Source organism: Pteropus medius, unplaced genomic scaffold, assembly GCF_902729225.1.
Source record: "Pteropus medius unplaced genomic scaffold, Ma_sr-lr_union100, whole genome shotgun sequence".
NCBI lineage: Eukaryota > Metazoa > Chordata > Mammalia > Chiroptera > Pteropodidae > Pteropus > Pteropus medius.
The window spans coordinates 3,340,156-3,354,012 of NW_024350921.1; the positions used below are offsets into that span (position 1 = coordinate 3,340,156).

At 45.4% G+C, this 13,857-nt stretch overlaps 1 protein-coding gene across 3 annotated transcripts in view; it reads right to left on the reverse strand.

Moving 5' to 3' along the window:
- Nucleotides 1-1,109: 1,109 nt before the first annotated feature.
- FHL2 (four and a half LIM domains 2) overlaps nt 1,110-13,857 on the reverse strand; it is a 36,573-nt gene continuing 23,825 nt past the window's right edge. For 2 of the 3 annotated variants that reach the window (XM_039840144.1, XM_039840145.1), the window contains exons 4-6: nt 8,203-8,372; nt 6,089-6,275; nt 1,110-1,745 (exon numbers count right to left, since the gene is read on the reverse strand). In XM_039840144.1, the coding sequence (XP_039696078.1) occupies nt 1,594-1,745; nt 6,089-6,275; nt 8,203-8,372 (509 nt within the window). In that variant the 3' untranslated portion in view covers nt 1,110-1,593. The remainder of the gene's footprint in view (nt 1,746-6,088; nt 6,276-8,202; nt 8,373-13,857) is intronic. The other variant, XM_039840146.1, reaches the window with a different exon arrangement.

The following is a 13,857-nucleotide window of genomic DNA, read 5'->3' on the forward strand; positions in this document are numbered from 1 at the left end:
AGGGAGGTGCTACTTACTAGCAGTGGAACCCCCTCCCCCACTGATTTAAGTTGGGTGACTTAAGGCTGGATATGTGTATCTGTGGTTTTAATGAGGAACAAGTATAGTGTTCCATAATGAAATTTGGAAAGTGTTTACTTTTTAAAAAAATTTTGCTATTTTTATTTTAAAAAGCATGTTTACAAGAATGCTTTTACATTTACATTATGAAATAGAAGATGAAAAAACAACTAATGAGGGTGGATTAATTCTTTTTAAGTAAATCCTCAAGCTAACTATAAATCCAGAAGGCCTGTCTCAGGCATCAACCGTTTCTCACAGTGACTAGCACTCAGATGAAGAAATTGATTCCACATGTCCTCAGCATGGACAGGACTTGATTTCCCCCCGAGTTTTCTTTGCAAAGCATATCATTTGATCGTGTTGTACTGTCTTAGAAAACTAAGAACAAAAAGTCACTATTGTTATATTCTAAAGAAAACGAAGCAGTGCCCTGTGTCACTGAGCTTTGGCCTAGTGCTTTCCAGTGGTACAGTCTGCTTCCAAAGATGATTTTATAGACTGCTACCAACCTAGGAGCTCAGAGTATTCTCTTTACAGCAGTGATTCTCTCTCTCTCTCTCTGTTTTTACTGTCTGTCTGATCTTTTCAGAAAAACTTACTGAAGGCTTCCAGTATGCCCTAAATTACTCAGGTGTTGAGAATATACATCTCTGGCCTCAAGGTGCTTGTGTCCTTTTGCAGTCCTTCACTTTACAGAAGAGAAGGCAGGTCAGTGATGTGGATCAGTGACAATGGGAAAGCACTGAGCTCTGTCAAGAAAAGTGACCTCGAAACTGCCTTCACTGTCATCAGCTCATATACTGGAGCTTGTGTTCCTGTTTCAAATGCAGAGCATTAAATTCCAAGACAAAGGGAGTCTGGGAGAGAGGAACAAAGAGAGGAGAGCGGGAAGAGGTTGTGGTGCTGACTGAAAGCTTTCTTTTAAATAAAAGGTGCAATGCCATTTCAGTTCTCACCTGGCGCACGGAACTCACACTTCACGTAGAGATCAGTGGAACGTGTAATAAAGCGTTGTTTATACTTAGAACCTTAATGTTTAATCATCATTTTACACATTGTGCCCAGCAAAAGATTTTATTCTGGATAACTTTATTGTAAGCCATATAATCTTGCTTTAGGCTTTACATGACAGGAAGTCACACAGTCGTAAATACCAACTCTTCATTACCTTATGTAGTTTGGAAAACATTCAAGTTGTGACATGTTAATTGCACTTAAAAATTAAATATGCAGTGAAGGAAAGATACATTTATAAAGATTTAAAAAGGATTTTTACACTTGGATTTGCCTTGCTCGATTCCAAAAATTCAAAACTGTCTTCCCACCCAAGGTTGACATACGGGTTGTTTTCTCCTCTTCTGGGACTGAACGAGTACAAAGAACTGAAGGGTTTAAGCAAACGTGAATATCACTGAGAAGCACAAGAGGAAAGTCTCGGCGTGACCAGTGGAAACCAGAACACAATATTGCCTGGTTGAGAAAGAAAATATATAAATCTGTGTGTATCACAAGCAGTGATTTGCATTGGCTTCAGATATCTTTCCCACAGTCAGGGCACAGGATGTCATCCCTTTCTGTGAGAAAGCCGCGGCCCACCAGTGACAAGGAACACTTCTTGCAGTTAAAGCAGTCGTTATGCCACTGCCGTTCCTCAAAGGAGATGTACTTTGTGCCGCCAAGTCCTGTTAACAGAGAAAAAATATTGCTAGTTAGAATCAGCACGGGCAAAAGAATTCTGGTTTGATCCATTTCAAAGTTTGGACTGTGTGGTAGGGATAGTGTGTTTCTGGGTGCTGAAACCCAGATATAAATCAGATACTGTGCACAGCCTCGAGGAGCTCATCTCATCAATATGAGAAGAAATGGATATATACATTGGCTCCAATACTATATGATAAATATTGTAATTATAAAGAGCCTCCCGTGTATTTGTTTTTCCCACCAGAATGAAAATCCCTGAGACTGGGAGCTGACTTCTCTCATTCCTTCACTGAGTGCTTCATGTCTGGCACCATTTTGTAATTTGATGAATGAAGTGCCAAGGGGAGCATTCAAGAGGAAAATGTTAATTTTCTCTGGAATGTCAGGAAAGGCCTCACTAAATTTCTAATAGAAAATAGAAATAGAAGAAATGATATATGGGTGGGGGAGAAATGGAGGTACATTCTCACAGTGAGATATCATAAGATAAGCTACAGAAACATGGACTTAGGTGGTGAGAGCTGCATATGGCTTAGAGGTTTAGTGAGGTGGGTGGAAGATGGGGCTGCTAAGATAGGTGAGAACAGCTTACAAAGATGTGTGGTCAGGAGGGAAAACCATCTTATAATTTTAAACAAGAAAAGTAGGACTGCATTTCAATTCGGGTGCTTGATTTTTATTTGATCACAAATTCTTAGCAAATATTTAATGTCTATTAGCTGCCTGTTAAAATATAGTTGATTTGTACTGCCACTGGGCCCTCTGAAATAAAATGGAATCAAATACATGAGGTTATCTTAGAGTTGAGATCGATTCTGATGAAATTTGGGTCACAAATCCCAATTATAAAGAGTTCTTTCCAGAAATAATATAGTTTCATCTATCATATTAAAAACAAAGTAACCACACTGAGTACTCCATTTATAATAGTTTGAGGTCTCAGACTGGCATTAGAAGGCTGTAATGCATTTAACAATTAGTTCCTTTTGTAACTTAATTGGTGAGGCTGAGGTTGGGCATTAAATCCTTTCCCAATGGGAGCCTTAGACCTTAATGCTAATCCCCTTCAGTCAGTTAGAGCTTGGACTCAAAATTGTCCTATAATGCAAGTTCTTGTGCTCTAATACGGCACAACCTCTGCTATACTAGTAAAGCTTTTCAGCTCTCTTTTCCTAAACAGAAGTTTTAAAATAAGAGTTACATGGAATAACCAATGTCACTAAAATACTGATTGCCTCTAATCCTGATAAGGGCTATGAAAGACCCACTGAACCCATGGCCTAGCCCTAAGACAGAACCAAACCAGTGATTTGGACCAATGAGTCTCCAATTATTCTGCATATTCGAATCATCTGGGAAAATTTTAAAAATTCTAACACCCAGGCCATGCCCAATTAAATCATGGCCCCAGCAGTAGTAATTTTTAAAGCTCCTCAGGTGTTTTGAAGGCATAGCCACGTTTGGAAACCAGTGGCTTAGGCAACACATTAACGTGACTTGGGGCAAAGGCTGTAGAACAGCTGGAAGATACAGGCACACTTTGTTTTATTGCACTTTGCTTTATTGTGCTTCATAGATGCTGCATTTTTTTGCAAATTGAAGGCAAAACCAGCAAAAAGATTGACTTGCTTCATTGTGATGCTCACTTTGTTGTGGTGGCCTGGAATCAAACTTGTGACACCTCCAAGATCTAGCCTGCAGTGGTTTTTCTTTTCAGCACGGTGAGTTAGCTGAAAAGCCAGGAGGCAGCTCAGAAGCCTCAGCATTTCCACCATTCCATGTTTCTTCTTTCTCCCTCCTCTGGTTAAGTCCTGCTACATAGTAGATCTGGGGCAAGGAGGAGCACGGCGGTGGGGTACGGGGTGGGGAGGTTCTGTGTACGAAGACTGTCAGTGATAGGGGCTAAGCTGGGCAGCTGTCTCAGGTTGAAAGTCTCCTCTTAGAAGCCCTACTATTTCCTTGAAATGCCAGCAAAGGGAAGAGTGATAGATAGGAGAGCCGAAGACAGCCCCAGGGTGATGAACCCTCCTAAGGACAAGATGTATGTACAGTAAATTCTCTTTACTTGAGATAGTGATGTTCTGTAAAGTCACTGAACACTGAATTAGCAAATACTGAACTCCTGCTCCCAAGAGAAATACAGGGTTAGGTCCCTGCGAGCCTCTGGTCCCAACATTTTTGTCAACCGATCAACACGTAAGCTTGTTTTATGTCTATTTCTGTTTAAAAATACCTTATTTAATTGAGTCATTCACATTGAACTTATGACCAACAGCATCGTGACTCAAGCCTCAAGGAAGCTGATCTAAAACATAAGGCACCTCATAGCCTTCGTGGGCTCAGGAACAGACAACGCTTCAGCACTGTCCTTGGGGGCCATTTTAAACAGGCGAAATGCCAATTAAAAAAAGCACAAAAAAAAAAAATAAAAAAAAAAAAAAAAATGTGGCACTATACATGTCATGAAAAGGACCCTTGTTTACAACAGGAGTTGGATCAAGAAGTCAGAATGTCGCCCGTTCTACCTCGACTGGGAAAAGATCGCATCAGATGACTCCAACTCTGGCATCACTGTGAACGACCGTGAGGGCACCACGAGTATTGATTTTGGAGTGATAAATAAATATTAGTGAGCAGACAAATTTGCAAATATGAACTGTGAATTATGAGGATCGACAGTATTTATGTGTGAACCACTGCACATAAACTATTAGAAAGTAATTCAAATTTATTTACGAAAATCATGTAAATTTTGTTCAAGACAAAAATACTAAGCATGGATCTATTAGAAATTTAATCTAATTCGCGATCTTGCACAATTATTTAGGACTCTGTTTTAAAGTACATTTTAGCTGTAATTTCAAAATTCCTCTGTGGGATCCTGAACATTATCTACTCTCTGTATTTCAGAGAATTAACTCCTATTTTGGAGGAAAATTTTCATACTGTTTTTCTAGTTTCTTTTTTTTTTTCAGTGCTACAATAGTAATAGCTACAATTAACACACAAACCTGATTGATACTTTACATATAAAAGCATTTTTATGTAGATCATATTAATTTATAAAGCTTAACTTATAAACATTTATTTCCACAGAAGTTACTGTGAAAACAGCTTTCAAGATTAGTGTGTTAGGGCAAAAGACTGCATTTTTCCTTCTAAATGTGAGCAAGGAAAATATGGGATATAAATGGCTACAATTGGATGTCTTAACATAGAAAAATTTAAAGGCAATGCTTCTTTTCTTTACATTTTCATTTCGTATGGAAATATGAGCTCTGGCTTACACATGAGAGAATTATTTTAGTGATGTGAGACTTTCTACATCAGGTGCGTTAGATGAGTTAGGTAAACTCAGTTCTAGACCGGAAGAAAAAGAAAGTGAAGACGCGCACAGAGGGGTTGTAGAACGTATGTGTGTAATTACATTGCAAAACTATACAGGAACACTGTTTGGCTGGGCCCTGTGTTTATATTGCATGTATCTGCCGTCTGCTCTTGATAGGGATCAAGTGACTGTCACAGAGCTGGGAACCAACTTCATTGAACTTCTGTGCCGTAGTAGAATTTCACACTCTTTCCTCCCAGCCCAGTCACTGATTCGTGCAGCAATACATGGTGAACATGCACAGCGCTTTCGTCTGACCAGCCATCTGCTCCCCACATTGAATTCCGTGGCACATGTAATCATTGAGTCCAATGTCTAGTCTGCCAGCCATCCAGATTTGGGGTTCTCATTTTGCCCAGCCCTTTGAGGGATATGAAAGAACTGCCTCGAACGTTGCCCTCTGCCCTCATACAGCCATGCCTCCAGGCTATGGAGCGCCTTTGCGACTTCGATGAGCTGCTAAGTCCATCGTGCTTATATGGTTGTCAGGTACCCACAGACTGCAGTTTGGGAGATTATATAACTCAAAACAGAAATAATAAACCTCTTGAGGACAGTCTATTCATGTGGTTCATGGTGATTGGGTGAGCTGGAGGGGAAGTCCTTACCCGCTGCAGTGTCCAGTGTGACAAGGAGAGGGAGCAGTTAGGCAGAAAGTCGGCCCATTCAGAACCTTCCTGAGGCCTGAAGACTCTAGGTATAGAGGCGACCTCGCCATATTGTGATTAGCTGTATCACGCTTAACAGATGTTAAGTTTTTTCACACATGGAAAGCAAGACCTTCCATCAGCAAAACAAGCACCACTGGCTTTATTGTGGCGTTTTAGAGCTGAACTCAGTGTTTCCGAGGTCTGCCCGCATACACACCTTCGCACTCTGGACGCTCACACCTTGTTCAATCCTCGCACTCTGAGCAGGGACCCCCTGTTCACTCACCGCTGATCGGGTTGGTGCACCCAGCACACTTCTTGGCGTACAAGTCGCAGAAGCAGCTCAGGCAGTAGGCAAACTCGTCCCGGGACGTGAAGCGCTGCCCAGAGAGCGGCTTCTTGCAGGCCGTGCACACGAAGCACTCCCTGTGCCAGGGCTGCTCCCGGTAAGTGACCCCTCCGGTGGTGATGGGCTGGAGGAGGCAAGAGGCGAGGGTCAGTTTCCAGAGGCACAGTGGCCTCTGCTCTTAGCACACTTCCTCAGTCCCAGCTATTGCCACTAGATGGCGCAAGTTCCCCATCCAGAAAACATCCAATTTTGGTTAACAGTCAAAACTGCTTTACAGACTTCATTGTCACCCTTTATTCCCCCTTCCACTGCTGCAGACCCTGCCTTTCCCGCTCATAACATCAGTACTAGGGCATCTGCCCTCAGCCCCTCAGAGAGACGTTGGGACTGTAAGGCAGAGGTGTCACCGGCAGCACTGCTTCCTCGCCATGCAGGGAGGTGGTGCCAGGAGGGAAAATTGCGGGGCCTCAGTCCGAATCCTAACCCCTCTCCTCACAGCCTTGTGTCTGCGGGCAAGTCATTTGTAAAGATCCCTGTGCCTCGAGCAACAACCTGTCAAACGCCCACTGGGAGCTCAGTCTATTGTTGCTTGTGGGAGAAGTTAAAAGATGGTGTGGAGTAGGTGCCTCCTACGCTGCAGGGACAGGGTGGGCGTCTTGGGAGGCAGAGTAAAACTTGCTTTCTCACTCTGTCTTTCAGTCTTTTAACATTTGTGTTAAATGTTCCCCCAGCAAGAGAATTTATATGAAATATGTTGGGTTACAAGGTATCTCTGTGGCTGCAGAAGGCATGTCGATGTGAGATGTTTCCTCTGCTTGGAATACATCCCTCATCCTCCCTTTGTCAGGGCTCGCTGTCCCCTCATCCTCACCCCACATCCCCTAGCTAGCTAAGATGTCTCAGCACGAATGTTGCTTTCTTAGAGAATGTTCCCTAAACTCTGCCCTGGACCGTACTCCTCGCATTGGTTCAGGTCCTCCCGGGTGTATGCTCTGTTAAGATTCTGTTCTTCCCCCAAGGCACACTTGTCCGTAAGTACTTGAATGTTTGACCTTAGAGTCTACACCCACCCAGACTGTGTCTGACTCCTCCCCCATTGGACCCCGATGCCCCCGAGTGCCTGTCACTGTGGGAGGCATGAATGCCTCTGGCAGGAGTGCTGTCGCGTGTCCTGATGAGCACACACATGAAGGCGTGCAGCCTGGAAGGAGGTGTGCCTTCATTTCCCCTACTGACCAGCACGATGAGGTGGTGAAGAAGATAAAGGAGGAAAAAGCAATAACAACAAATTTTCCTTGGATCTTGATGAGTAAAACAAAACAAGACGAAAAGGGAGTGAGCAGAGAAGAGGATTCCTGATATAAACACGGAATGAGAGTCCATCCAAGGACAAAGGGATAAGTGGCAGACGACCAGCATAATCATAAGAGGGGAAGGAGAGAGGAATGGAATTTAAAACAGTAGTTAAGAAAAAAATGGAAATGAGACAGAAGGAAATTAGAAAGGTTGGTTGAAGGAAAAGAATAAATACACTGCCCTCTGAAAAGGTGCGCGCAGGGAGGCGTTTAGCCAAGGCTCACGCGGGGCGGGGCGCAGCAGCGGCACTGTTTTCCCGCAGACCAGGAGCCGGGCAGGGCCCCCACAGGTGAAGCAGCTCAGTCGATAAAAGGGCCAGGAGCCAAAGAGTTTGTATCAAGATCTATAACTGGTACTGTCCGGGGCAGAGTTGGTGGTGCATGGTGTTGAGACCCGTGTGTGTGTGTGTGTGTGTGTGTGTGTGTGTGTGTGTGTAAAAGAAGAGGACACACTGAAGCAAACCAAGCTACTTCCTGAAGGGCACAGAAGGGTGGAGGGGCAGGCGGGAGTGACATGGCTCCCTACACGTGCGGGCTTCCTTTTCTTTCTCTAACCTAACAGAGCCCGGCGGACAGAGCCCACAATTGACTGGATAATGGTTATTAAGGATCTGCCCCTGACCTACGGGCATACCTTTTTCCCCTTACTTCCCACCTTCGGCTAGAGTGTGCAAGGTCCAAGGGACAATCAGGTACCTTTTTGCACTGAACACACTGCAAGGCATACTGCTTCTCATAGCAGGGCACGCAGAAATTCTGATCATCCTTGGGGATGAAGCTCTTGGTTCCAATTGGCTGTTGGCAGCGATGGCAGATGAAGCAGGTCTCGTGCCAGCTGCTGCCCTTATACTCCATCTTGCGGGTACCTGTTGTGACAGTCAAAACAGAACAGCACTGTTGAAATGACTGGCTTGGTGTCCCAGCGGTCTGTGCTGAGAACCTGCCACCATCTAGTTTTGTGACCGCAGAAAGTCACGTAGGCTCTTGAAGGCTCTCCTCTAAAGGGGAATAATTTCTATTTTATAGAAAGCAAGGACTCTGTCTTGTGATTCATTGCTACACATCCAGATCCTAGAACACTATCTGTACATAATATTTGTTGAGCAGAGTGATTATGAATATGACATAAAAAAAATATTTGTCTCTCTCCCTCAGCACTCACTGCAAACGATAGCTCAGACTAGCCCTTCAGAGTGTGAATTTTGGAGCAGGGAGAACTGTCAGTCAATAAACACCCTCTGCTTCTCAGGGGGATGGAAATGGGGCATAAAGGAACCTAACATCTCAAGCCCCGCTTGGCAAGGAGCTGACTCACTTCATGCAGCCGCGGTGTAGACCAAGCTGGGACCTTCTGTCGCAGTTTCATGCGCTGGGCCAAGTGCTCTCATTAAAATCCACATGCATTACTTGTACATCCACTTAGTAATTTCCTGAACTTATCCTGTGACACCCAATTTTTTTTGAATAACTATTATTATTTGATATGTTTAGATCATTTCTCTCATAGATTAAGAAGTCTGAGAGAACCAAAACACTTTTTGGTTCACTCGCCCGCCCCCCACCTCCCAAGCTGGATTCACAGCAAATGCTTAATATTTGCTAATTGATGTTTTCCCCATACTTTACCAAAAAAAGTGTGCATATTTATAGAAAGAGATGGTTCAAAGCATATGCATATAAGCACCTTTGGTATGAAGCAGAAGTAAAGAAGGATTTGGGGAAGAGAAGCATCATGAAGGAAGAAGCAAAACAGCTCGGATGCCAGCACCTTACACACAGCCGTCGGCCAAATCTGGATGGCTGCCTACGTTATCGCTGAAGTTTTACTGGAACATAGCCACACACATTCACTTACTTCCATCGTCTATAACTGTTTGCATGCTACAGTGGCAGAGTTGAGTAGTTGTGACACAGGCTGTATGGCTTGCAAAGCCGCCAATATTTATCTGGTTCTTCATGGAAAAATTTTGCCAACCCCTGGGCTCACATAAGGGATGGCTACTGTAGAAAGAGGAGCAAACAGAGTTCCGCCCGGAATCAGCAAGCGAGGGGGGAGGTAGGTCAGAAGCCAGATGGCCTGGCTGGGGCTAGGGTAGCAGCCCGCTGAGGTAATATGGGCAGCATAGGGCAGGCGTCTACAAACTAGTCTTCAACTCGAAGTCCAAAAATAATGCCATCAAAATGACAAAGCTGGTTGGAAGGCTAGTGAGACGTCCATGACTCGAGTAATTAGGATACTTGAGTATTTAGTTGAGTCATTATGTGATTATTTTATTAGATGTCATTTTGGGGTCACTTTCTCAGCTTCCTGTACTTCCAAGATCAGACATGTGGGCACAACCTCCTGTAGAGTATATCAAATGCTCAAGGAACTCTGCGGGGGTGGGGGGGGGCACAGTGACCTTCAAAGCTTTGGAATTCAGGTGGATGAATCCTGAAATGAGGAAAATTACAGTAGGCAATTTAATTTCAGGTGGAAGAATTTTGATGTAAATTCTAAAATGACTTACTTTATTTAGTCTTCTTGTTTTATTTTCCCATGTACCCCTTTGCCACTTGCTCTTTTAATCTCCAACCTGCCCTTTGGTCAAGCAGCCCAAGGATTTTATCATGAATATAGGGCAATTACGATTCTCACTAAGGATCCCCAAGCAAGACCACCTAATTGCATTCTTGGCGTCTTCTGAAATAAGTCTTATATCAACATCAGTGTTCAGGAAACTGTCCGGCCCCCAGTAGGGAGTCCACTGCACACGTTCAGCCCGAAGTACAGGATGTGCATCTGAGAAGTATCTTTGACACAGATCTGGGCAAGTATTGTAAAAGATTACCAGCAGGTGGCAGCCAAGTCCTTATTTCAATAGAGTCTACAGATCTGACTGATTCTCCAGCAGAAGGAAGGAGTCTTTTTCTGATTCAAATAAGCAAGTGAGAGAGAAACCAGGAACTTGATAAAGGATTAGTGATAATCTGAGCCTGCTCAGAGGCTGTATGTAGTGCATCTGCAAGAAACCTCTGCAAACAGGGCCTCAGCATCTGTAACGTCAGCACTGTGGGTTGTGACAGAAACCTGGTTTCCTGACTACCGTCAAAAAATCGACTTTTGTAGGGTGGGGGCCCAGAGGACGACTTTTTCATTTAGCACCCACCTCTTGTCCTATCTAGATTCAGAAGCTACACAATGCTCTGTACTGCTATGCATCTTGATTTCGTTGTAGCACTTTTAAAAAAATCCAACCAAAGCAAGGAAGATTGCTTCTCCTCCTCCTCCTCCTCCTCCCTCCTCCTCCTCCTCCCCTCCTCCTCCTCCTCCTTCTCTTTCTCCTTCTCCTTCTTTTTTGCACACACCAGGCTTTTCCCAGACACCCTGCCTTTGGTGCCCAGTCCGTTTCTTCTGCCAGAAGTGACATTCTCTGACTTCTCCATCTGTTGAAATCCAGCTCACCCTTCCAGACTGCTCAAATGTGACTTTCCGAGGGTCCCTTTCTGGACTCTCCTGCTCCTGGCATGTGCCTCCATCATAGCACGCACCCTCCAGACCTCTCCAAAGTCCCATCTAAAAAATCTAAGCCCTCCCCCTCTTCAGCCTGCGAGGATCATGACATGTCTTGGAAATTTCAAAACTTTTAGGAAAATTTCACATCCTACTTTAAGATTTACATTTGTCTTCACCTAAAATGCTAGCTATTTAATGTCGTGCCTCCCAATCTCAGAATGATGCCGTTGCTCTGGGAAGCCGTGCCTTGTGTACACACATTGTGGTCCCCTACCGTCTGGACAATGGCAGCTGGACGCTCCTGGGGGCTGCAGGTCAGTCTCCCCAAGGATGCACACCTGGAGGGCAAGTCTCGCTCACCACTCCGTGCCTCGTACATGGTGTATTCCTTTAGGTGGCTCTCTCCCGTGTCTCCCCACAGACAGCACCTTCAGCTTACTCTGATCTGAGCCTAAGAGTCATCGCCCTGGACTGCCCCATCTCAAGCAGCTCGCGTGTCCTCCATTCCTTTCCCTTGCCTGTGTCACTGCTGGCGCCGTCCTCACTTGGTGAAGGCATCCGGGAGCCTGGCCATCCTGTGTGTACCCACTGAGCACAAAGCAAACACCTGCCGGGCTGTAGAGCTGAAGCAAATGTCCAATCACACTGTTTACCTAAGCCACAGACAATAGCACGTGAGACTTCCTCAGCGCAGGGACAACCTGCAACTGGAAACCCTCCCTGCCTGCGCCCTTCAGTGAAGTGTGTCCCGACCCTCGCTTCTGTCCCCCTCAACAGGGGCCCACACATGTAGGGCAGTTACCCACGGGGGACTCACTCTGCCCTCGGCCACTCTTGGCTTCAGTTTTGGCACCTGTAACATGAGGGTGAGGGGACACTGTGCAGGATAAACAGGATGCCGTAACGTGGTGGTGGGTGGGTGTCCAGTGTCTGCTCAGTGGGTGGTGGCTGTGATTGTGCTGTTGTGATTACCACACATTTCCCACCAAAATCTAGAAGGCTGCACCCCACCTTTCCTTAGTCTTTAATGGAAGACACTGTGGACCACTAAGTGTCCAATTTTTATGTGTTACTGATGATGAATTTTTTTCTCTCTCCAGGAAACACCATGAAAAATGGAAAGTGTGACAGTTAATTTTATGTACCAACTTGTCCAGGCTATGCAGCCCATTGTTTGCTTGTGCATCAGTCTAGATGCTGTTGCTGTGAAGGTACTTTATAGGTGTGATTAACAATCCATTCAGTAGACTTTAAACAAAGCAGATGATTCTCTATGGGGTCAGTGGGCCGCCTCTAATTAGTTGAAGGCCTTTAGAGCAAAGTCTAAGGTTTCCCTAAGTAGGAAGGAACTCTCCTCAAGACTGCAAAAGAGAAACCCTGCCTGAGCTTCCAACCCACTGCCCTAGGAGATTCAGACTCAAGGATACAGTATCGGCTCTGACCTGAGTGTCCAGTCTGCAGGTCTGCACTATGGGCTTCGGACTCGCCAGCCCCCAAACTTTGTGACCCAGTTCCTTGCTACGATCTATTTGTCTGTCTGTCTCTCTCACCCTGACTAACTCAGAAGTCCAGGACAGGTGGAAATTTAAATACCCAGGAAACATGTCTGTTTTTCATGTCATGACTGGTGCAAAGGCTTATTGTCTTGAACAGCCCCGGACTGAGACTGACGTAATTTCCAAGAATCACTCTTGTAGACAAACTTCTGAGATGCAGGTCTTCTCCTCCAACGTTGTCAGAAAGGGACAACGTTGTCTCAGTGAGAGACAGTGATCAGTGAGATGTCAGAGCCACAAAACAAGAGCCTAGAAAACAAACCCTGCTGGTTTCTAAGCTTTCTCTGAGGACTGAGAGTAGAAAGAAGAGGCGCCAAAGTGAGGGAAAGGCCAGGACGGACACGCGGTGAGAACAAAAAAACCAGACCAGCTCAAAGGTCCGGTGGCTCGCTTACCGCTCAGCAAAGATGGAAACAGAGTTCAAGAGGACTTCAAGCAGGCTGAGTAACAAAGTAAATGTGCTCCTGCAGGTGGCACAGGAGGAAATAAACTTCATACTATCCCATTTGCCACGCTGTTTTCAAATTTAAAGTAACTCAGACTGGCAGGGGGAGAGGAATGAGATGGAGAGGAGACCAAGGTCCCAAAAACTTTAGATGGCTCAAGTCGCACAGCTACTGAGGAGCAAAGCGAGGGCGGGGCTCCCTGACCCTGCGTTTGCACGAGCACCAAGCTGATTCACTGGGGATGACCCAACTCTGCGGTGCTGTACTCCTGCTAGTGAGGCTATGCATGCCCATGCCATGAAGGCTTCTCTGTGCATTCCATTTTTCCCTCCTTGGAGTTAACTGCCATTGCCGAAGTGAAATGAAATTAGTGGCATCCGTGCCCGTGAGTTCCGTGCCCATCTGCCTTTCTCGTGGCTGGTCCAGAAGGCTGCTTGGACCTCAGCACAGCAGGAACACTGGACAGGATCCCAGTCCCAGCTCAGCCACTCACTGTAGCCGGTGGTGGCCATTTAAATTTCTGGTTTCTTCACTGAGGAGCTGAGACAGGTGAACTTCAAGGCCACCTAAGCTTAAAATTGCTAATGCTTTTGCAATTCTATATTGTGAGATTTCACTGAGTTCTCATTCGAAGTGCCCTCGCTGGGCCATTCTTCTTTACCACTTGCACTTGAACCTCAAACTCCCCTCTTAAAGGTCTCAACTGTTTCTGCGGGCTCAGCAGCCATCTCTGCGGATGCTGTGTGGGCCTGTGCACCTCCCACCAGTCCCTGGAGCTCCAGCGTGACCGCACGACCCCGGTCCTTCTCTTTGGGGTCCACCATCCTCCCAGGAACACTTCTATCCCGGAGGA